The 22642-nt window shown below is 43.6% G+C and overlaps 1 protein-coding gene across 1 annotated transcript in view; it reads right to left on the reverse strand.

The window, feature by feature from the left end:
- LOC138266565 (fetuin-B-like) overlaps window positions 1–22642 on the reverse strand; it is a 106440-nt gene that overhangs the window by 42737 nt on the left and 41061 nt on the right. The window contains exon 5 of the mRNA XM_069215410.1: window positions 15352–15459. Within this exon, the coding sequence (XP_069071511.1) occupies window positions 15352–15459 (108 nt within the window). The remainder of the gene's footprint in view (window positions 1–15351; window positions 15460–22642) is intronic.

Consider the following 22642-nt stretch of genomic DNA (forward strand, 5'->3'; position numbering starts at 1 on the left):
TTTCGCCCCAAGGTCAATAATCCACCTGGATTCTTTCTGCCCTAACTTAAGTTCTCTGTTCCCTTAACAGATAGAGAAATATATTCAATGGCAAAACTATGAAAGAAGATTTCTGACCTGGAAATGTTCAGATGCAAAATGCCTCTCCATAGGATAGTGTTGATCCCCTTTATCTATAGCCCACATTTACATCAATATATGCTTCTAAGCAGGATGAATGGTGCTACCTATGTACCGCTTCTTACAGGGGAATTTCAAGGCATAGATGGTATACTGTGTATTGCTAGTTAGAAACTGCCTAATCTCTCTTACCCCTCTGCCAAACAGTTCAGTACGAGATCTTCTACTTGGGCTGTTTTGGAAAGCCCTGCAATTTTTGCAAAGACGAAAGCCACTAAGTTCCTGTTCTTTAGAGGCCAGGGTGGTAATTTCACACTTGACTTGGAAGTCCCTCAGGGTTTTCCATCTTTTAAAAGCAAAATTATGTTTTTCTTGAATCAGGGGGCCTAATGTGGGATCTGCAGTCAAACGATTTTAGTGGTAATGTCTATGTTGGAAACTTTCTTGGTGGCATTGCTATGGGTCAGATATATCAAAAAAGCCTTTTGAGAATCGGAATTTTAAGAAATCGCTATTTCTGATTCGCAAAATGCTATGTATCATATTTGCGATTCGGTAATAGCGATTACTTAAAATTTGCAAATGCTATTACTGAATCGCAAATAGCGATACAGCCCCCATTCTCACCTATGGGCCTGTAGGCCCATATTTGCAATTTTTTTGCATTTCCCACATAGTGAATTCCTAACTGGAATTCGCAAATTTGGAAATGCAAAACCCCAGGGTGCAGGGGGCCTAAAGCTCTCTCTGCTGCACCCCAAAACATTTTTTTGGACATGTAAGGCACACACATGCCAAAGGGGCATGTGTGCGTTACATGTCAATTTTAAAAATGCATTTTTAATGCATTTTTAAAATTTGCACATGTTTTCCACCAAGTTTTACTTGGTTGTAATTGCGATTCCTTAATGCCAAATTCGCATTAAGGAATTGCTTGATACATGTGGTTTAGAAATCGCAAATAAGGATTCCTTATTTGCGATTTCAATTTGCGATTCTCCAAACGGGCTCGCAAATTTAAGAAATCGCTGTTCTAGCGATTCTTTAAATTTGCGTTGTGAATGCCTTTCATAAATACTGAAAGGCATTTTCGCATTTGCAAACAGGCATTCTCACCGTTTGTGAATGCAAAAAGGCTTGATACATCTGGCCCTATATGCTGTAATCAGTCTAGGGGTGGGATTGTTTTCTTCAGTGGTTCTAGGAGGTTCTTTGGATAGAAAGATATCCCTAGTAATTGCCCTGACACTTTTTTGGCTTTATGCAGAACCCAGCCCAGCCTGGGTAGCCACCTTTCATTAAACGTCTCACATATAACTTCTTATTTTGTAAATAGGAGGAGGGATCACTGTATTTACATTTGGCTCGCATAGGTTCCCCATAGGGAATGTTCCATTTCATGGTGTGTGGGTGGCTATTTAAAGCATGCAAGATGGTGTTCCTTGCCGTGGATTTCCAGTGTGAGGAAGTATTGAAAATCTCCCTTTTAATTATTTCTACAGTGATGTCCAGGAACACAATTTTCTATTTGTATATATTCAAGGTAAAATCTAAGTTCTAGTTGCTTTTTTTCAGTTTGGAGACAAAATCCCTTGTGGATTTCTCTGTGGCTTGCAATACGATGAATATGTCATCTATATAACACAGCCACTTAATGACTGAGCCCATGTCTTTGGTGGTGTTATCTGCCATGGCCACCTGCTCATCCACCAGAGTAAATTTGTGAAGCTGGGCGTGAAACAGGTACCCATCACAGTTCCTGTCTTCTGTCTAAACAATTATCCATTGAAGAGAATCATGTTATTTTCTAAACATAGGTATGTAATTTCCAAACGCATGTTAGTGTGGGACAAGAGGTGAAAGGAACATGCCTGGAGGAAGTGTCTACAAGCTTCAATACTCTTGCCAAGATTATTACTGGTATACAAAGAACAGACATCCAGGGTTATCAGTAAATAGTCATTATCCCATTCAATGTCCTCCACTTTTCTCAGGAAATCCTTGGTGTCCTTAAGATAAGACGTCAGAGCTGTAATAAAATCCCTCACAAAATCATCCATATATTTGGACTTGTTCTCTAGTAGGCCTGGGCGGAGTTGACAGAGTTTCACTCCGCGGAATTCCGCAGAGTTGATAAAAAACTCAGTGGAATTCCACAGAGGCAGAGTTCCATGTGCCGTGGAGTGCACCCTCACCCGAATGCCCTCAATTGTGGAAGTGCTAAGCAGGGTCAGGCCATGTTAGCCAGGCTTGAACCTGCTTAGCACTTCTGAAATCTCACGCATTGAGGAGAGGGCCGTAGGTAGTGAAAGCTGTCGCTTCGGGCCTCTTGTGCGCCGGCCTGACCTGTGTGCACAAGAGGCCTAGGCAGGCCAGTGCACAAGAGGCTTGAAACAACAGCTTTCTCTCCCCACTGCCCTGGCCTAAATTCAGGCACATACAAAAAATAAAAAAAACAAGGACTCACCTGGGTCCTCGTTGCCAGTGACCTGATGCTCTGTCTCCCTCTGCTCTCTGCTCCCGGGCCCAGCCCAGGCTGCTGGTGGAGGGAGGCTTAGAGGATCTGGTATGGAGCTGGTACCAGCAGCAGCTCCATGCTGCCTTGCCAATGTCAGGCTGAGAGGGCACACTGCAGCCCAGTTATGGGCTGCGTGAGTGCAGACAGTCTGAGCTTGTGCTGTGCAGACAATAACTGGGCTGTAGCGCGCACACTGCGAGCTCCGCTCTGCTGGAGGGTATAGTGGAGTTTTTCTGCCAAAAACTCCGTTAGCTCCACCAGCGGAGTAGAGCTGGCTGACCACCCTTATTCTGTAGTAGGCTAACACTAGAGGAAACAATTGGCCTGCCTGGGGGGTTGGAGTGATTTGTATGAGTTTTAAGCAAAAGATAGAAAACTGGGAGGACAAGACAACTCAACGTCAGGTAAAAACATTCTCTCAATTCCAGAATCACCCTGTCCTTCCATGCCTCAAGTTGTCCCCAAATAGCTAAAGAGGTATCTTTACAGCATAGCCTATTTATCCCACAATAACCTGATATGTCGCCTAGCTGTCTATAGGCTTCCTTTGTGTACATTTCTATATCCATGACAACTATGTTGCCCCCCTTGACTGTGGGAGTATAACAATGCCCATGTTATTTGCTAAATCTTGTACTGCCTGCGTTTCACTGACTGATACATTCTAATTTTGAGTACTCTTTTTAGACCTGAGGGACAATAAATCTTTTGTAGCACAGGCATTAAACACATCAACGTCATCAAGGGTGAGCTGGGAGAGGAAATATGATTTGGGATGGAAACTGCTAGGGGCTGCACTGTCATAAACAATGCCCTGTTGCTCTAGGGAAAATGGAAATCAATATCATTCACCTTCAATTCCTGTAAGGTGAGCAGAATATCCACATCACCAACAGTAAGGCTGTTGAATTCAAAGGTTTACATTTAGAAATGGACCCCATCAATTTGTCAAATTTTAAGGTATGACATTGCTTCAGTTTGTGTATCAGTTGGAATCAATCAATCCGGGTTTCAACAAAATTAAACCTGGAAGTGGGATAAAATTATAGGACTTGGCTAAAAACTATCTATTCAACATTAGATAGTTCCCTCTTGAAGAAATTGATAACCGTTTGGTTCACTTTGTCATCATCCATTATTGCTCTTCTCCCTGGCCCTTTCTGCCTCTTTCCATAAGGGCTTGTGCAGTTGGAATATTTTCCAAGTCTCTGCTTCCTTTGCTTTGCTCTCTGTTTCCTTGCACGTTTCTGCCTCACCCCCTTGCTCCTCTCCCACTGCCTCTGCCTTAGTTATTCTGCTGGTTTCCCATTCTCCCCCTTCTCAGGAGGAGATATTCTTAATAAAAAGGCATCAGCATTGATGTAGGGGCTCCATATTTGCTGCTTCCTGCATATGCATCAAAAAGATCAGTGGCACGTCGATCAGAGTCCTGCAAGTGCAGGAGCGATGCACACTTGTAATGCGGAAGAACATATTTGTAAAATCTAGGGCACTACAGTGTGTTTTTTTTTCATTTTTTATCTTATTTATTGTTTTCGTAATTTATTTTTCATACTGTGGTACTCCTTTGTACATTTTTTAAACCATATCAAAATTGATAAATATTTTTCCCTGCCTATTTACACTTTAATAAAGTGGTAATAGACAGGGGAAAATATCAAACCTAATATGCAACTACAGAAAGGACAAAATGCAGAACAGAAGCATCATGTACCTAAAAAAACAACTGTTTTTAACTTTTGTAAGAACAGTCATTAGCCAATCACATAATGACTTGTTACCGCAATGTACCATGGTACTTCTGCAAAATACTGTGAAGTTTCACAAAAATACAGTGGCCAAGATATCAATACATTAAAATTCCTTGCAATTTAAAAAAATACTTACCTGTAGTAACCAAAGGAGCATCTGCATACCGTAATATCTAATCCTGCCAAGTTTCATTTAAATCCGTTTAGCCATTTTCTCACTATGAGAGATCCAGAAGCCTATGGAAAATGCATTGATGGAACCCACTTGACAAATTATAATAAAACTGTGCATTATCTGCCAATGTAGCATGATAATAAAGGCCTGCAAAGTGTCATGGAGATTCGTCAAACGGGCACAAAGTTATTAATGACAAAAAATCCTAGGAATTTCTACCTCTGGTAACCAAACTATAACTACAGTATATGGTCCTGCTAGACTAAGGTTGTCTATATTAATTACTGTATTTATTTCAAGGGCACATTTAGATAAATAACCTTTCAAAGGAAGTCACATTCTCTCTCATTTAATGAACATTCGTAAAAAATTGTTATAGCTATCTAGTCTGTGATAAAGTCAAATTGGAAGTTTTGTCTTACAAAGCAATAGCAATCACATGTCAGTAAGCTTACTCAACAAGGAGTCATAACCAGAACACCCTATAGCCAACCAATGAATCATTTATTCCTAGAAAAAGGAACTGACACACCATATATTAAAAGAATCTTATCCAAATATCTTTTCTAAATAGATTGACTTTAGAGTATTTAAAAAATATATGTAGATAGATACACCTTTATGACTCACAAGTTATTATGTTTCATTTTAAGTTGTATGATGGAACCATGCATTCCGTTGTAATGCATGCCATTACATCGCTTCCATTACAACGTGAATGCCATTACCATGTATAACCTTTACCAAGCATGTTTCTATAATGATTATGCCTTTACCATGCATGCCTTTACAATGAATTTCATTGTAAAAGCATGAATGGTAAAGGCATATGCATGGTAAAGGTTTCACCATTAAATATAAGTATTTACAGTATTTACAGGTGAGGATAAACACTATGGTGGTCATTCCGACCTAGGCGGGCGGCGGTTGCCGCCCGCCCGTCGGAATCCGCCTGAATACCGCCCCGCGGTCAATAGACCGCGAGGGGTATTCTGACTTTCCCGCTGGGCCGGCGGGCGATCTGATTCAGATCGCCCGCCGGCCCAGCGGGAAAGCGCCTTCCACAAGGAAGCCGGCTCGGAATCGAGCCGGCGGAGTGGAAGGCGTGCAACGGGTGCAGCAGCACCCGTCGCGCTTTTCAGTGTCTGCATCGCAGACACTGAAAAGCCTAGTTGGGCCCTGTTAGGGGGCCCCGCGACCCCCCCTACCGCCATCCTGTTCATGGCGGCTTTCCCGCCATGAACAGGATGGCGGTAGGGGGGGTCAGAATCCCCTCGGCGGCGCAGCGAGCTGCGCCGCCTTGGAGGATTCTAAGGGTCAGTGGAAAACCGGCGGGAGACCGCCGGTTTTCCCGTTCTGACCGCGGCCAAAGCGCCGCGGTCAGAATGACCAAGGGAGCACCGCCGGCCTGTCGGCGGTGCTCCCGCCCCCGTTGGCCCTGGCGGTAGAGAACCGCCAGGGTCAGAATGAGGGCCTATATATATATATATATATATATATATATATATATATATATCCACAGACACAAATACACAAAGGTTTTATATTTTCCTGTAAAATATTTACATTTACATTGTAAACACATACAGGGTAAAGGCATATTCTCTGTAAAAACTGTACAGGTAGGTACAAACACTATTTTTTGTATCATATATATATATATATATATATATATATATATATTTATAATAATAATAGAGCCTTTTGTTTTCCCATTATATTCAACGGCTTCTACACATACGCTCCAGGGCGTGTGAGTAATTAGTCCCCTGGGGCGAGAGTAAAGCACCACTAGCAGTTATGTGAGAATTTCATTTCATATATTTCTATATGCCCACTAGGGTGGTACAGTGATTTGATTAGATGTTTAGATTTTTCATCCATTGACAAGATGTGGCATTTTTATTGAGAGGTCTGTAGGTTATTTTCACATACAAAAACATATATAAGCTGCGGGATCACAATTTTCAATTTTTTATGAACAATCCTTTTTCCATGTCAAAAATTGTGACTGGTTAAGGTAAATTAAGATTTTCAAGTGGAATAATAATATGCAAATATAGCAAAAGTAACATATACAACTTGTAATTTTGACGTGAATAGGGTTGTTTCTACATGAAATCATTGTTTCCGATAATTGGGCTTGAGAATGTGATGAATTTACTATACTTCACAATAACCGCTACATTAGCCTCCATTTAAGCACTAGTTAAGTAATTTGTCTGTTATTTGTGTTTGTTTTTCCTACATGAATATGCAGTTTTCACTTTCCCCTTTACCGTGAACAAGGCTACGGCTGAAATGCATTGGTGTGGGAGCCTGTAATCCTGGGATTTCGCATGAAATAGCATTTTTGCAGTACCACAGAGTCCGGATTCTTCTGTACGCTAAGAAGTTAGTGTTCATATGTATGGGGTTACCGGAACGCGATCCGGACCGCCCAGTCACAGCCTCCATACTACGGACAATATGTTGGATAGATTTATATGTGTACACCAGGTTGTACTCCAAAGGAGAAAGCATGTGATGTTGCAAAATTGGAGTGTTTATTGTAGTAAATTCAGCCCCTGCGATGCGTTTCAGCACAACAGCCTTCTTCATGCACGTGAACAAGGCTGTTGTGCAGAAACGCGTCGCAAGGGCTGGATTTACTGGATTTACTGCAGTAAACACTCTAACTTTTACAACATCGAGTGCGGGTGCTTTCTCCTTTAGAGTACAAGCTGGTGTATACATTATTGGGAGCCCCTGATACCACTCGCTACTTCCGTATGATTTGCTTGGTAATGGCGGCATGCTTTGAGTGCATGTATATATATATATATATGCCTTTTTCTTTTTTATATATTTACACACATAAATACAGAAGAATGTGTGTGTGTGTGTGTGTGTGTGTGTGTATATATAAATATATATATATATATATATATATATATATATATATAGTAAATACACACACACATATATATAGATATAAATATCCTTGAAACACCACAACTCCTCAACACATACCCACCATAAACTCTAAGATTACCCTTGCCACCCTCAACGCATACCCACTGTAAACCCTCAAATGACCCTTGCCACCCAAAAAAACATACCCGCCCTAAACCATAAAATGACCCTTGACACCCAAAAACCCTTACCAACCCTAAACCCTAAGATTACCCATGCCACCCAAAAACCGAAACCCACCTTAAACCCTAAAATTAGCTTTACCACCCAAATACCCATACCCACCCTAAATCCTAAAATTACCCTTGCCACACACAAAGCAATACCCACCTTAAGCCTAAAGTTACTTTTTCCACCCATAAACCAATAACCACCCTAAACCGTAAAATTACCCTTGCCACCGGAAAACCCATACCCACCCTAAAACCTAGAATAACCCTTGCCACCTAAAATCTCAAGACCATCCTAAACTCTAAAGCAACCCTTACCACTCAAAAACCCAAACCCACCCTATAAATGCCGACCCGAAACCCTTTTAAAAAACATTTCCCTAGTACATATATATGTATATATATATATATATATATATATATATATACATATATATATATATGATATTTATATATACACACATATATAAATGATACCCATATCAAATACTATATACTCACCTAATACGTGCATTTAATTTAAAACGCATGTGCCTTTACCTTTTATGTCTTTACAACAACATTCATTGTAAAGGCATGCATGGTTAACACATATGCATTGTAAATTCCTATGTGGTAAAGGTTATGCATGGTAATAGCATCTGCATTTTAACGGGTGCAATAGAATTGCAATGCTTGGTAACAGTCTCGCTGAAATTGGTGTTTCCATTCATTTTATGAATAAACACTGCAGCATAGTATTCAGTCCATGAAAGTCTATACAGGGACGTAAATCCATCGTCTTTTTAGACACGAAGAAGAAGGGGAGCCCCAACGGGGGACGAAGACGGTGCAATAAGACCACCCTGTATATTTTCTTGCAGGTATTCCTTGAGTATTTTCTTTTCAGGTTCTGTAAGAGAGTACATTCTACCAAAGGGGACAACACACCATGTTCCTGGGGAATGGTACAGTTGTATTCTCCAAATGGAGGTAGTACTGGTTTCGTGGGTTTTTGGAGCACGTCTATATAATCCAGATAATGACTAGGTACCTCTTCGATAGAGTTTATGGAACAACCTACCTCTGGAACCGTTGATAACATTTTCTTTGGTGACCAATTAGTTCCTGAGGCATAACAATGGTCTTGACAAAATTGGGAAGAAAGAGAAATAGTTCTGGTTTCCCAATTGATATAAGGATTATGCTGTGAAAACCAGGGTATTCCTAGGATTATTGGATGATTAGGCGAGGAGATCAGATCAAAAGAAACATGTTCCTGATGTTTTCCGAAGCATAGACTTAAGGTAGGAGTAGTGTTGGTGACAGAATCGGAAGCTTATAGAGATCCATCAACCATTTGAACTTGCTATGGAACGTCCTTGGATATTCAAGTAACTGTTTGTTCCAAAGCCCATGTCTCATCCAGATAGATACCACTGACTCCACAGTCTAATAATGCCAACGCCCCTTCTTCCGGACCATCCGGTAACAGCAGTGTAATAGGTAAAAGAAACAGGGCAGTTGCATCTTCTTTGGATAAACAAATAGAAGGTATCTCAGAGAATCCCGTCCCCTCCCCTCTAATAGAGGATGGGAATTGGCGTTTTCCGGAGACTTCACAGGGCTGACTGGGCAGGTACGAAGCAAATGGCCAGTGGCTCCACAATAGAGACTATGGGGGTCATTCCAACCCTGGCGGTCGGTGTTAAAGCGGCGGCCAACCTGCCAACAGGCAGGCGGTAAAAAAAATGGGATTCTGACCCTGGCGGGAACCGCCAACACAGCCCGCCACTTTAAGACTCCGACCGCCACGGCGGAACAGACAAACAACGCGGCGGTCACCGCCAACAGGCAGGCGGCAGACAATGTACCGCCCACACTATCAAAACTCACCAATCCGCCACCTTTTCCGGGGCGGGAGCCCCGCCGATAAAAACACGGCGGAAACAGACTACGAACGGGAAAACGCTCACCTCTACACACTCCACGAGGATGGAGGACAGCATGGAACCCGAATCAAACATCCTACCAGCTATTGTCTACCTGCTCATCTACCACGAGTACGAACGCCGGCACAGACGACAACGGTGAGTACTGCACCTACGACACAGGGGAGGGGGGAGGAGGAAAGCTTACGGGCACACACATACGCCATACACCCACCCCCCCACCCCAAATACCTACACACCAATGCAGAGCAACAAGTCAGAGTGACACCCCCCAAACCCACCGGGATAATGCAAAGACACAAATAAAATGATCTTTAAAATATATGTATAATATACCTCCATCGAAGTTATGGGAAATATGCAATATGAAAGATACAAAATAAGGAATGAACATAGTAAAAAATATATACATAGGCAATAAGTCCTGCCCATTCTGTCCAAGTTCCATAGTCCGTGGGCCAATGTGCACAAACACAGGGGCAAAGCCCACACAGGAGACCAGATACCATTGGAGAGAACACTGCTGGGGCATCAGATGATAAAACTACAGGCACCTCAGGGGGAAGGGAACGGGGGGCACCTCAGCCACATGAGTCCACGACGCCAGATCCACGAGGGGCCTCCATGCCCACTGTGCCATCCAGGGGAGTGCAAAGCCACAGTCTCACAAGTCTCTACAGTGGGTGGATTGCCCACTGTGCCATCCTGGGGAGTGCAAAGCCACAGTCTCACAAGTCTCTACAGTGGGTGGATTGCCCACTGTGCCATCCTGGGGAGTGCAAAGCCACAGTCTCACAAGTCTCTACAGTGGGTGGATTGCCCACTATACCATCCTGGGAAGTGCAAAGCCACAGTCCATCAGATGGATTACCGACTCCACTGTTAATGGAGGAGGCATGGTGCCCAGAGTGCTTCGTGAAGCCCTGCTCGACAGAGAACCAGCACTGTCAATGGGCCATCGGTGCTTGAGACGGCGGTGGCCAGCGGAGCGGTGCTTGACAGGAAGGGCCCAGCGGAGCGGTGCTTGACAGGAAGGGCCCAGCGGAGCGGTGCTTGACAGGAAGGGCCCAGCGGAGCGGTGCTTGAGATGAAGGGCCCAGCGGAGCAGTGCTTGAGACGGCGGTGGCCAGCGGAGCGGTGCTTGACAGGAATGGCCCAACGGAGCAGTGCTTGAGACGGCGGTGGCCAGCGGAGCTGTGCTTGACAGGAAGGGCCCAGCAGAGCGGTGCTTGACAGGAAGGGCCCAGCGGAGCGGTGCTTGAGATGAAGGGCCCAGCGGAGCGGTGCTTGAGATGGCGGTGGCCAGCGGAGCGGTGCTTGACAGGAAGGACCCAGCGGTGCTTGAGATGAAGGGCCCAGCGGAGCGGTGCTTGACAGGAAGGGCCCAGCGGAGCGGTGCTTGAGATGAAGGGCCCAGCGGAGCGGTGCTTGACAGGAAGGGCCCAGCGGAGCGGTGCTTGAAATGAAGGGCCCAGCGGAGCGGTGCTTGACAGGAAGGGCCCAGCGGAGCGGTGCTTGAGATGAAGGGCCCAGCGGAGCGGTGCTTGAGACGGCGGTGGCCAGCAGAGCGGTGCTTGACAGGAAGGGCCCAGCGGAGCGGTGCTTGACAGGAAGGGCCCAGCGGAGCGGTGCTTGAGATGAAGGGCCCAGCGGAGCGGTGCTTGAGACGGCGGTGGCCAGAGGAGCGGTACTTGACAGGAAGGGCCCAGCGGAGCGGTGCTTGAGATGAAGGGCCCAGCGGAGTGGTGCTTGAGACGGCGGTGGCCAGCGGAGCGGTGCTTGACAGGAAGGGCCCAGCGGAGCGGTGCTTGACAGGAAGGGCCCAGCGGAGCGGTGCTTGAGATGAAGGGCCCAGCGGAGCGGTGCTTGAGACGGCGGTGGCCAGCGGAGCGGTGCTTGACAGGAAGGGCCCAGCGGAGCGGTGCTTGAGATGAAGGGCCCAGCGGAGCGGTGCTTGGGATGAAGGGCCCAGCGGAGCGGTGCTTGTCACGGCGGGCCCCTGTTCAGCGGTTCTTGTCACGGCAGGCCCCTAGCAGAGTATCATTAGCATGTTATTCAGGAAAGCAAAGATTCAGTCATTTGTCTATTTGTACCCAATATGGATGAACTCCTTAACTAACCTCTAATTAGCATCAGCATGTTGGGCTTCATGCAAAACAATTTAGCAACACAAATTTGGAAAACATCTAACTATGGCCTCTATCAAAAGAGCAGTTGGTACCTAGAAAGAAAAGGCAAACAGACAATTACAATTCATTATCATATAGTTACCATCCGTAATGGGTCAGCATACAGAGTCAGTCTTTGTCCTCAGGACATCAGTCGATTCGCCATCGGCCAGGGCAGAACAGCAAGGTAGGGCAAAAACTCTTCCCTCTCATTAAGAGGAGAAGTAAGTATTGGGCAAGATAAGAACGATGAGAATGGTTTAAAGTATCAGAACAGCAAAGTCTTAAGGCAGAATGTCAGGGTAACAGCAAGAGTGTCCCTATAATGGCCGATTTCTCCTTGTGTCACAGTGTTATATTCATCTTGTCTAACAAGCCTCTAATTTCCAATTGGGCAATATTTGGTGCATCGTTATCTCTGTCCAATGATCCATCACACACCTTACTAGAATTTTCCACCTAAAACAGTTCTCACGTAGTTTATTGGCCCCTGTGATTGACGTCCTCAACTGGTAGAATGTCAGGTAAGAAAAGTTACTTGTCGCTCCAGTCAGTAGTTCTATTGTCCTCTCCCAGTACAGGCGACCTTGCACCTGTTGCGAATTACACTGTTGCATTCGGCAAGAATGTCAGTCGTGTCTCATGAGAAAGAATTTACTACGGTTACACACATCTCTAGCTTCTGGAAAAGTACAGCTTCATGTCCTTCAGGAAGACAGTACATCGCACGTTAGAAAAACACATTTAATATGAGACCAGGCAGCTAGGCCTAGACCCTTGCTAACTAAGGCCTAGTGATTAATATAGCAAAATCTTAACATATAGCTCATAATGCTAATGCAAGTCATACATTAGTACATTTTTAATTAATTATTAGTCAATTTCATTAATCATCGTATACCTTGGTGGCCACTCCCCATGGGCACATTTCAAACGCGTACATTAGTAGCACATTAATACATTTTCTATGCAACTTCATTATGCATTATTTTGCAAGCATTTCATGTTAATATTAATTATAAAAGTCACACTCCAACAAAGGCATAGACTTCTGTGTTTTGGAGTTAAATGTGCAGCAATATTTCATCTCCATAACAATACATTTGTTTTCAAAGTACCAATCAAAATCATAAGCAACATTATCTGCCACCTCTGATAAGCAGTAAACTATGACATTGCAGGATGCCTCGCTGATGCCATTATGATAAAAACTCGCCAGAAAACAGCAGTTTGACAGAGCATGTCACTCACTGCCTCCAAATAGTTAAACTCATAAACTAGCTTTTTCTAGATAGTGAACACAATAATACAGCCGAAGTGCTGCCATACTGTTAAAAAGCAATATAAGGTGAGTTGCTTGCAAACAAGGCCCTGTCCTTCCCATGCACAATTAAAAACGTGCACTCCAAGGCAGACCTAAGAAAGAAAAGGTCATAGCATGGGTCCCAAGCGGTTCCTATATGTATGTTTATATATTTTTTCAAAAACAACGATACATTCAACATGCACACCAGGCCACGCATCAGAACAGTCTTTGTCACACACTGCAGGCAGCAAACTGACTGTCAAAGCAGACTAGAATGAACTGAAAAAATAGAAAGCACCAGAGACATACTGACTGCCATAATGATGGATACATGAAGGCGCAAGCAACAAACCAATTTGTCTTTCAACAACTATAATAAATTAATGGTGACATTTCTGCACTACTAGCAAAGAGGCACTAAAGTCAATCAACCGTGGCAATAGGTATTAATTATAGTAAATAACCTCAAAATTACCAAAGGACAAATATGACGATATGACGATAAAACACTAACCTCAATTTCTGGGCAGGATGGACAAAATCTGTAAATCTTTGAAACGCAGATCACAAAAAATTCAAATGTGACAAAAACCTTGTTTTAACTACAGGTATCACAACACTTGATGAAAAAAATAAAGATGTCCTGTACACCCCCATAAGCAAAGTTACATTTTAACTGAGAGAGGGCATTTACACTTTGGCAATCAAATGTCTGAGATGGAAAGTGAGTATGGCTGGGGAAGGGAGCTACTTCAAGCAAGAGCGCAGTGCTATGGATCCTGAAGCAGGACGTGGGCATGCCCAGCTCCATCCATAAGTCACATTCCTGTGGGGGAAGGAAGGGGCAAGGCGCCTGCTGAGCCCAGGCAGGGCCTGGAGAGATTACGCCAAGAACTTGCATGCAGCAAAACAGCCACAACCCGACCAAGACACCACCACGTCAAAATAGAAAGGTCATGGCATGGGTTAGATTTCCTAACTCAGAGGTAGGAGCTTCAAAAGCATTCTTTTTGCAGTTTTATATAGCAAGAGCTCGATCTGAAACTATAGGAGCACTTTACATGAACACCAGTCACATTACATAAGCATACATTCTATAATGTATTTGCTGTACAGAACCTTCTTCAACTGAGTTAAAGGGATCGTGAAGGGGAGATTAACAGCAATAAGGACGATGCAGCCACATGTATAACTAGTTGGAATTTTGGGTGGCAGTGAGGGTACCCTTGATGTTACTCTAAACCTACGATCCACGCAAAGATCTCATTCGAGCTACTAGGTACGGTGGAAAGAACTATGTTCAAAGGACCTTCAGTGGAACATAGAAGAACACTGGTTTCCTTACAAATAAGTGTGCACATTTGAGAGGGCAGTTTTTACATAACCCTGCCCACAATGATTAACTACGCTCTGTAGACAGAGCTCAAAGTATAGACACTATCCTGGCAGAAGATCAGGAATATGTATGCACAGCATCCCAGAAAATGATTTAAATAAGTCCACTCTTTTCAAAATATGAGCAACTCTGCATGCACTGAGAGTGAAAGGGAATGTGCAATCCCGTTGTGCTTCTGCTTGAACAAGCACTTGAAAAGATAAGACGAGTGGGGGTGAGAGAAGCATATAAAGCAGGGAAAGTAATTAAACAAAATCATAAGCACAGCGCAAACGTATAAATATCAAATAGAATGTAGGTATGAGGTGGTGGAGAGACTGCGCCGCACAGGGAGATTAACAGATAGCGACAGGCGCTGACACGAACAGGAAACAGCGATGGGCAGGTGGTAGTGGGGGGATGGTGCCGCACGAGGATATGAACTGAATTGCGACAAGTGAAACATGAACAGGAAACGCAGCAAGGGGCTGGAGGTGGAAGGGGGACAGAACTGCAAGCTGAGTCGGACCGCACTGCAGGCTGAGTCAAAAGAAACGAGCAGGAAAGAAACAATAAAATAGTCACTCCAAGAAACAGATTAAGATGCAAAGCTCAAAGATACAGAAGTTGGTCACTGCTCCCTGGGTGTAAACGAAAGTCAAAAAGGAGGGACAAAGAGGAAGGATTGCCCATTAGCAAGTATTTTTAAAGGATGCTCACATAGACAAATGACAAGCAATTGGTGGAGCTGAATCCCACAAAGCATACACAAAAGACTCAAACTAAAAAGGGAGCACATATTGTGATTTAATAAAATGTATTATATCATTTGTATGGATTAGCTATCATTTACAAGGATTGCATTTGGAATTCTGCACTTACAGCTTGTTTATCCTCCAGGAAGTGACAGTCAGTAGTATGAGTTTCTGAATTAGAGCAGTTTGTTTCCTTTATAACAAATTCCACAAAATATGATGGCTCAGCCCCTGACTGAAAGAGACGAAATACATTTGTCAATTATATCCAAATGATAGTACACATTTAATGTAATAGCTGAAATGGTCAATTTTATTAATGTACATTGCAAACAAGTTTTGAAATTGCACTTATACATTTCTCATTAGTGATGAAGCATATATCCCTTATTTTGCTGCACAATGACGATACCTATCAAACACCTGAAATGGGATTAGCCAGTAGGGCTGCAGCTATGAAAGGCAAGTTTTCATTGTGATTATAGTACCACAACTAAGTTGCCTATAACTACATCACACATCCTCTAATGTGTCTCCAAATATGCCATGCCAGAAGGATATTTCAGGGAGGTAAGAACCAACAACCTAGTGTTAGAATAAGAGTTAGTAAAACCTCCTTTCTACAATACCCAGAAATTGCAAAACGGATGTGTTAAGTGGTTAAGTAATAACCAGGCTTGATGTTGTTTTGTGCTTAGACAATCAAGCGTACCAACTTTGTAATAACCAGTTATCGTTAGACCTACATAAAAAGAAAGCCATTATAACTTTCATTCTCAATGTGGCCTTCGTAGCAGAAACAGCAATTTCAGCCTTCCCCTTCTAACAATGTATACATGTTAGTAATTGGGTTGTTGGTTTCTGTGGGGTGTTAACCCTGCTCAAGCAACAGCCACAACCCCTTTCAGGGTGACCCACTAAAGTCACTTAATTATTTTATGCTTAATCTTCTGATAGCTTGGCACAAAGCAGCCAGGCTGAACTTAGAGGCAATGTGTAAAGTAGTTATGCAACACACAAACAGCAAAAAGTGAAAAAACAAGACAAGAAAAATCCCACACCAATTTAGACAAAACAGAGTAAATTTTCATAAACTGTTTGACACCAAAACAACAAAAATCAAATCAGTAGAACTGAAGTTATGAATTTCTAAAGTTTAAGGTAAAAACTTGTGACTAAAATATCAAAGTGGTAACTGCGGACATCTAGTCGTGTGAGACTGGATCAAAGTTGAAAAATATGGCCGACTTCAGTAAAAAACAGATAAGATACAAAAGTAGATTGGGCCTGGTCCGGTTGGTGCTCACTTTCGAACTTGGAAGAGACTCCAGCAAAAAGTGTCTGAGAAGGTAGAAGTTCAGCGGGGCAACCTTTTAACTACAATACACCCTGCCCTTTGTGCTAACTAGAGCCTACCCTTTGGGTGGCTTATATATTAATAAAAAGAGAGTTTGAGGCTTTGCAAGGGGTTTATTTTGCAAAGGTGGATTAGCAGTTTAACACTACATCTAGGCTGCAATAGCAGACCCGGACAATTTTTAAGGGGCTACCTACGAGGGTGTAACAATAAGTGCTGCAGGCACACTAGTAGCATTTAATTTACAGGCAGTAGGTTTCTGGTATACCACTTTATTAGGGACTTATAGGTGAATGAACTTTGGTAATCTGTTGTAAGCCAATTAGCCCCTGCTTTAGGGAGTGAACATAAGCTCTTTGCCACTGGTTAGCAGTGATAAACTGTACAGAGTCCTAATGCCAGCAAAAGCCACTTCAGAATAATAGGAAGGTGAAACCAAAAGGTTTGGGGGAGGATCACTCCAAGCCTGACAGGTCCAACACTTGCCCCCTGCTGCTGAAAGGGGGAAACTACCCAACCTCCTGGCAGTTTTCATCACTAAGGTGGAAAAAACTGGAAAGACCTTTAGCACTGGCATGGTCTGATCCCGAACGGTGTTCCACCATGAAATCCATGCCCTATAGGGAGATGGACCACCTCAACAGTTTTGGATTCTCATTCTTCAGTGCCAAGATGACTGCAAAGGATTCCCTTTCAACAACACTCCACTTCTATTCCCTGGGAAGTAGCCTCCTAGAGATGAAAGCTATACGTTGGACTAGGCTCTCCTCATTTAACTGTGATAAAAATGCCCCTATGCCATGCCTTGAGGGATGAGTTTGCACGATGAATTCCTGCTAAAAGACAGGAGCATTGAGTAAAGGGGCTGCACACATAGCCTGTTTACGGGTGGTAAAGCCTTTCTGACTGTCCTCTGTCCAGAACACCGCTTTTGGCTGCTTCATGGAAGTCAGCTCAGTTAAGGGAGCAACAATGGTGCCATATTCCTTAACAAACCTCCAGTAGTACCCAGTGATGGCTAAGTGCCTCCTCAGTTCTGTCTTGGTTTTGGATGGCTCCGCCAAGATGGTCACTATTTTGGTCTGTAGGCCTCTCCCATGAGGCTATCCCAAGTACACCACAGAACCCTGCCCTATCTGGCACTTTGTAGCCTTGATAGACAGGTCTGCCTGTTGCAGGGCCTGAAGCACTGCTGGTGGTAAAATAGGTGGTCCTCCCAGTTGCTACTGCAGACAGCTATGCCATTCAAATATACAACATTGATGCCTCCATCCCAGCTAAGACCTGGTTAACCAACCTCTGGAAGGCGGCAGGAGTATTCTTCATGTCAAAGGACATCACTTTAAATTGACACTGGCCCTCAGAGGTAGAGAATGCTGTCCACTCTTTGCCCTCCTTAGTTACACCAATCGGCCAGTTCCCTGAAGTAAGATCAAAAGTACTCAGGAATTTGGCAGTCCCTTACTTGTCAATGAGCTCATCAGCTCTGGGGATGTGGTGAGCATCAGTCTTGGTGACTTAGTTGAGCCCCCTTTAGGCCTCACAGAACCTGAATTCTGGTGCCGTGGCCGGAGGGGAGCTTTGGGTGCTGGCACCACTGGGTTGAACCAGGGGCTACTGGAGTGCTCAATCACTCCTAATTCCAAGATCTTGGAGACTTCCTCCTTAACGATGACATTCACTTTATCCGAAAGCCTCGATATTTTCTCGTTCACAGGCAAGCTATCCCCAGTATCAATATCATTGATGCACAAGTGTGTAATTCCAGGGGTAAGGGAAAACAGTGATGCAAATTGTCCCACCAATTGGTGGTTAGGATTGGAGAGAGGTTGATACATTCCATGGACCCATCTTTCCTCTTAGATGATATGAGATCAGGAAGGAGTTCACTCCCCTATTCCTCTCCATCATCTGTCACCAGCATGGTGACCTCAGACCTCTCGTAGTGTGGGGTTTGAAGCAATTGTGATGGAGGACCCTTAAGGAGTGTCTAGCAGCCTTAAGGTCCACCATGTAAGTGGCCTTCCCACTTCCTCTCAATCACCTCATAGGGCCCCATCCAACAGTCTTGGAGGATCCTGCCCTCCACAGGCTCCATAAGCCACACCCTCTGACTGGTTTGGAACTCTACCAGAGTGAACTTGAAGATATAATAGAGTTTCATGACTTACTGGATAGCTTCCAAGTTCTCTGAAGCCTTCTTTCAGACCTTGGTCATCTTGCTTGTGAGTGGTAGCATGTAGCTAACCACATCCTGGGGTGGAGTATGCTCCCACCCACCTTCGACTGAGAGATCCCCTAATATTGTGTCCATACAGATGTTTGAATGGGATATACCCAACTCCCTTCTTTCATATCTCCCTGTAGGCAAAGAGCAGTCATGGTAAGCGGATGTCCAATTTCCTCCTCATGGGCTCAGGCCAATATTCGTGCGTTTTAGCGACTTGTTAAAATCTTTAGAGAACGTGTAGATTACTCCACACTCTTCTCACGTGGACGTCATGTAGGCAGTCATGCAGTTGGTGCCCCTGCCACACACCATTTCCTTGAGGAACCTTTCCGGCATGAAAATTGCAGTCTCCCAGTAGATGAGGTGATCTTCAGAGGTTCTCCCAGCTGCCTGGGTTTCAACTTGCCATATCACACCCTCTAGGGTTAGGCACTCCAACAGTGTCTTATAGACACCATTTCTCTGTCCCCTAGGGATACTAAGGTAACCTCAGCTCCCACCTACAATAACTGTGGGTATCTTCTCCTCAAGCACTACACTGGCAAACTCAGGGGTATGGCCACCACTGGTGGGGCTCTTGACATCACCCTTGGTAGTATGCCAACACTGGAAACACTCATAGCACTTAGGGAAAAACTTACCAGTATACTTATCTACTAATTCTTTTCTCTGGTCTGATTGGAGTTGGGTCATTGTCACCTGTCACTTAGTTTGGGGTCCTTGAGAGAATTCCTTCCTAGTTTTCTATGGGCGCACCCCTACGTTGGCCAATGTAGCACTTGGGGAGGAGATGGCCCCAGTTATTGTGGGGGTGACAGCTGAAGTTACCCTAGTAACCTCTGCTGACAGTGAGATGGTGCCCATAGTCCACCATCAATTGGAAGAGGCTGTGGCTGACGAGGGCCCCACAAGACTGGATGTCCCTTTTGCAAAGGACTGCTCAACAGTACTTGCTGCTGCGGAGAAGAAACTAGCGGGAGCTGCCCCCAAAGTCAAATTGAATGCGATTTATTTTGGACAGAAAGGCAATCAGGTTGCTCCCGGTCTCTTGTCGGTTCTCAGTGCAGTTTGTAGTTAAAAATGTTCTCAAATGTTGGATTTTGCCCAGGGTCCAGGACTGAGAAGGCACCACATGGAGGGTAGAGACTTATTCAAGGAGGGTTCCAGGTGCAGGTTTAAGATGGTTGGGGCCTTTTCAGTCCCAGATGTTTTGATCAGGAGGCCAGACAACTAGCCCTTGATGTCACTCTTGTTGTCCTTGGCTCGAGACGTGGAACAGTGATCAAGCAGCAGGGAAGGCCTTTGATGGTACAAGGCAGCTTCAGGCAGCAGAGCGGTCCTGCCAGGTGCAGCAAAACAGTCTTTTGAAGTACCCAGCAGCACACAGTCCTCTGAGAGTCGTTCTGAAGGTCCAGAAAGTGAACTCAAGAGTTGGTCTGAGGGTCCTAGTTTTATACCTAGTACCTACTACCTTCTTTGAAGTAGAAAACATTTCTAGAGCAGTAGTTCCTAACCTGAGGTCCTGGGGCAGACAACTTGGGAACCAAGAAGCCTTCTCAGGGGGCCTGCTGCTGCTTAGAAAATGAAATAACAAAACAGATAACTAGAGTGTATATAAATGAAGAAAAACTTGCAAAATTAAATTTAACATGATGTGTAAGGGTGGAGAATTTTAAAATTGGGGACTAGAAATTAATTTAGCATCCTCAGATTGATTTGTGGGAGCTCTGTAAATGCAAGCAACTCCAGTATGGATGATGAGTGGCATCAATTGAAATTAGAAAAGCTCCAACCTTCCCATTAAAACTTAGATATTTATTTGTTTGTTAATTAAAGAAAATATTTAATTTGTGTATTTGATAAATGCTTGTTTCAGTTTTTTTAGTGTTGTTTGACTGTTTCAGTCATTGAAAATGCTTAGCCTGGGTCCCTGCATTCCAATAATGACTCAGTTGGGGGTTCTTGGATTCCAATAATGATTCAGTGGGGTTCCTCAAGTTCCAGTAATGATTTTGAGGTGGTCACAGAAGTCAAAAGGGTAAGAACCACTGCCCTTGAGAATTCCCTTTGAAGTGCTTAGAGTTTCCTGCCTTTCCTACCCTGGTTCCAGACGACTGCCTGAACAATGAAGTAGTGAGAAATCCTTTGCGTGAAGGCAAGGCAAAGCCTATTGATTTGCCAGTGGGGCTGTGCCTAGCTCCTTCCCCCATTCTGCCAGTGATTACCCATTCTGGCACACCTAATCCCTCTACTGTGTGGCTGTCCGGGAGGAATAATTAAAGTCCAACTGCCAAGTACACCAGGTCATGTGACCCAAGAATTGGCCGCAGGCACAAAATAACTAGGGCAGGAAAAGGCAAACTTTCTAAAAGTAGCATTTTCAAAACTGCATCTTAAAATCTGACTTTATCATTAAAGAGGATTTTAAAATACAATTTCTTAGACACATATTATGAAATCTTCCCCTGTTCCCACTCAAATGTTAGCACTTACTAAATGTAATGAGGCACCCCAAAGGTATCCTTGGAGCGAGGTAGCTGTCACTGTAGTAAAAATTACAATTTAGGGGTTTTCTATACAAGGACATGTAAAACTTGTCTAAGGAGACACTCTTGGGTCCACTTGACCAGTGGCCAGGGAAATGGGCAATATTTTCCTGTTCCACAGAGTTTTCAATACAGGGATACTGGTAACTTGGAGTGGAGAAAAGTCAGCCCTTTATGAGTCGTACTATGAAATGAGGAATTACAAGGAAAATTGATAATTCTAAATTTGATTCCTAAGTAATTCCTCACATTGGACTACCCTTCACCTAGGGATTTTGGCCACTAAGCTCTGAACAAACATTAACCTTCCCAAACTGTCCCTACAGTTCCAATGGGGCTGGTACTGCTCTCACCAGCCCCAAAGGAATTAAGTGGTCTCCCACAATGATGGCCTACATGGTTCCAATATTACTGCCTCATGAGAGGACAACTTATACAATAATGTAATTGGGAAATTCAAAGCCTTTCCTATCAATGCTCAGTCAGCTATAAAAAAAAAACTGAATCCTTACGTACAATCTCCTTCTAGTACAGAGTACTGAATTGCTATTTATCTCCACCCAAACTACAGAAGTCAAGGATTGTTGGGCTCATGAAAACAAATTTCATATTTACATTTGGCATCTGCCATCCCCAATTACTTCCCCTATGTTTCCCAGGAAGCTGTTTCTGTGTTTATGGGCCACCTCATACATTTGCTTGAACCACATCACTCTTTTTTTTAACCACTTGATAGTCCTAGGTGATTTTAATATATGGATTGACAATCCATCTCAGGCTCATGTGTGCATATTTATGGCTAACAACAGACTTTAATTTATTACAGAATATCAAGTCCACATTGCACCATGGGGAGTCACAATATTGATACTTTAATACAACTGTATTGACTGTATTGACACCACAATATAGACTACACTATATTGTCAAGGTAAGTAGAAGTGAAGATGCAATAGCAGATTTATACTTACTTACATGTACTTGACAATATATTGTTAGCTGATATTGTGAAGTAGATATTTGTGTAGGTTGGTATTTTTGTGTTTGATGTAGTGACATTAGACACATTTCATTTTGCAGAATATACTCATAGCCTTGTTATTAGCAAAGACCCTTCGGCTTCATGTGGTTCACAACATCTTCTTACTATGTCGTATCCCATGGATTTTCCTTGTAATATTCTTGACCAGATGCTTATTGCAGTTGGGCCTCCCTGTAAGTTTGGTAGCTATTCTTTGAAGTATACACTATTAGGAAAATGTGGACCACTCTTGTGAGCCATCTT

Source organism: Pleurodeles waltl, chromosome 11 (assembly GCF_031143425.1).
Source record: "Pleurodeles waltl isolate 20211129_DDA chromosome 11, aPleWal1.hap1.20221129, whole genome shotgun sequence".
Lineage (NCBI taxonomy): Eukaryota > Metazoa > Chordata > Amphibia > Caudata > Salamandridae > Pleurodeles > Pleurodeles waltl.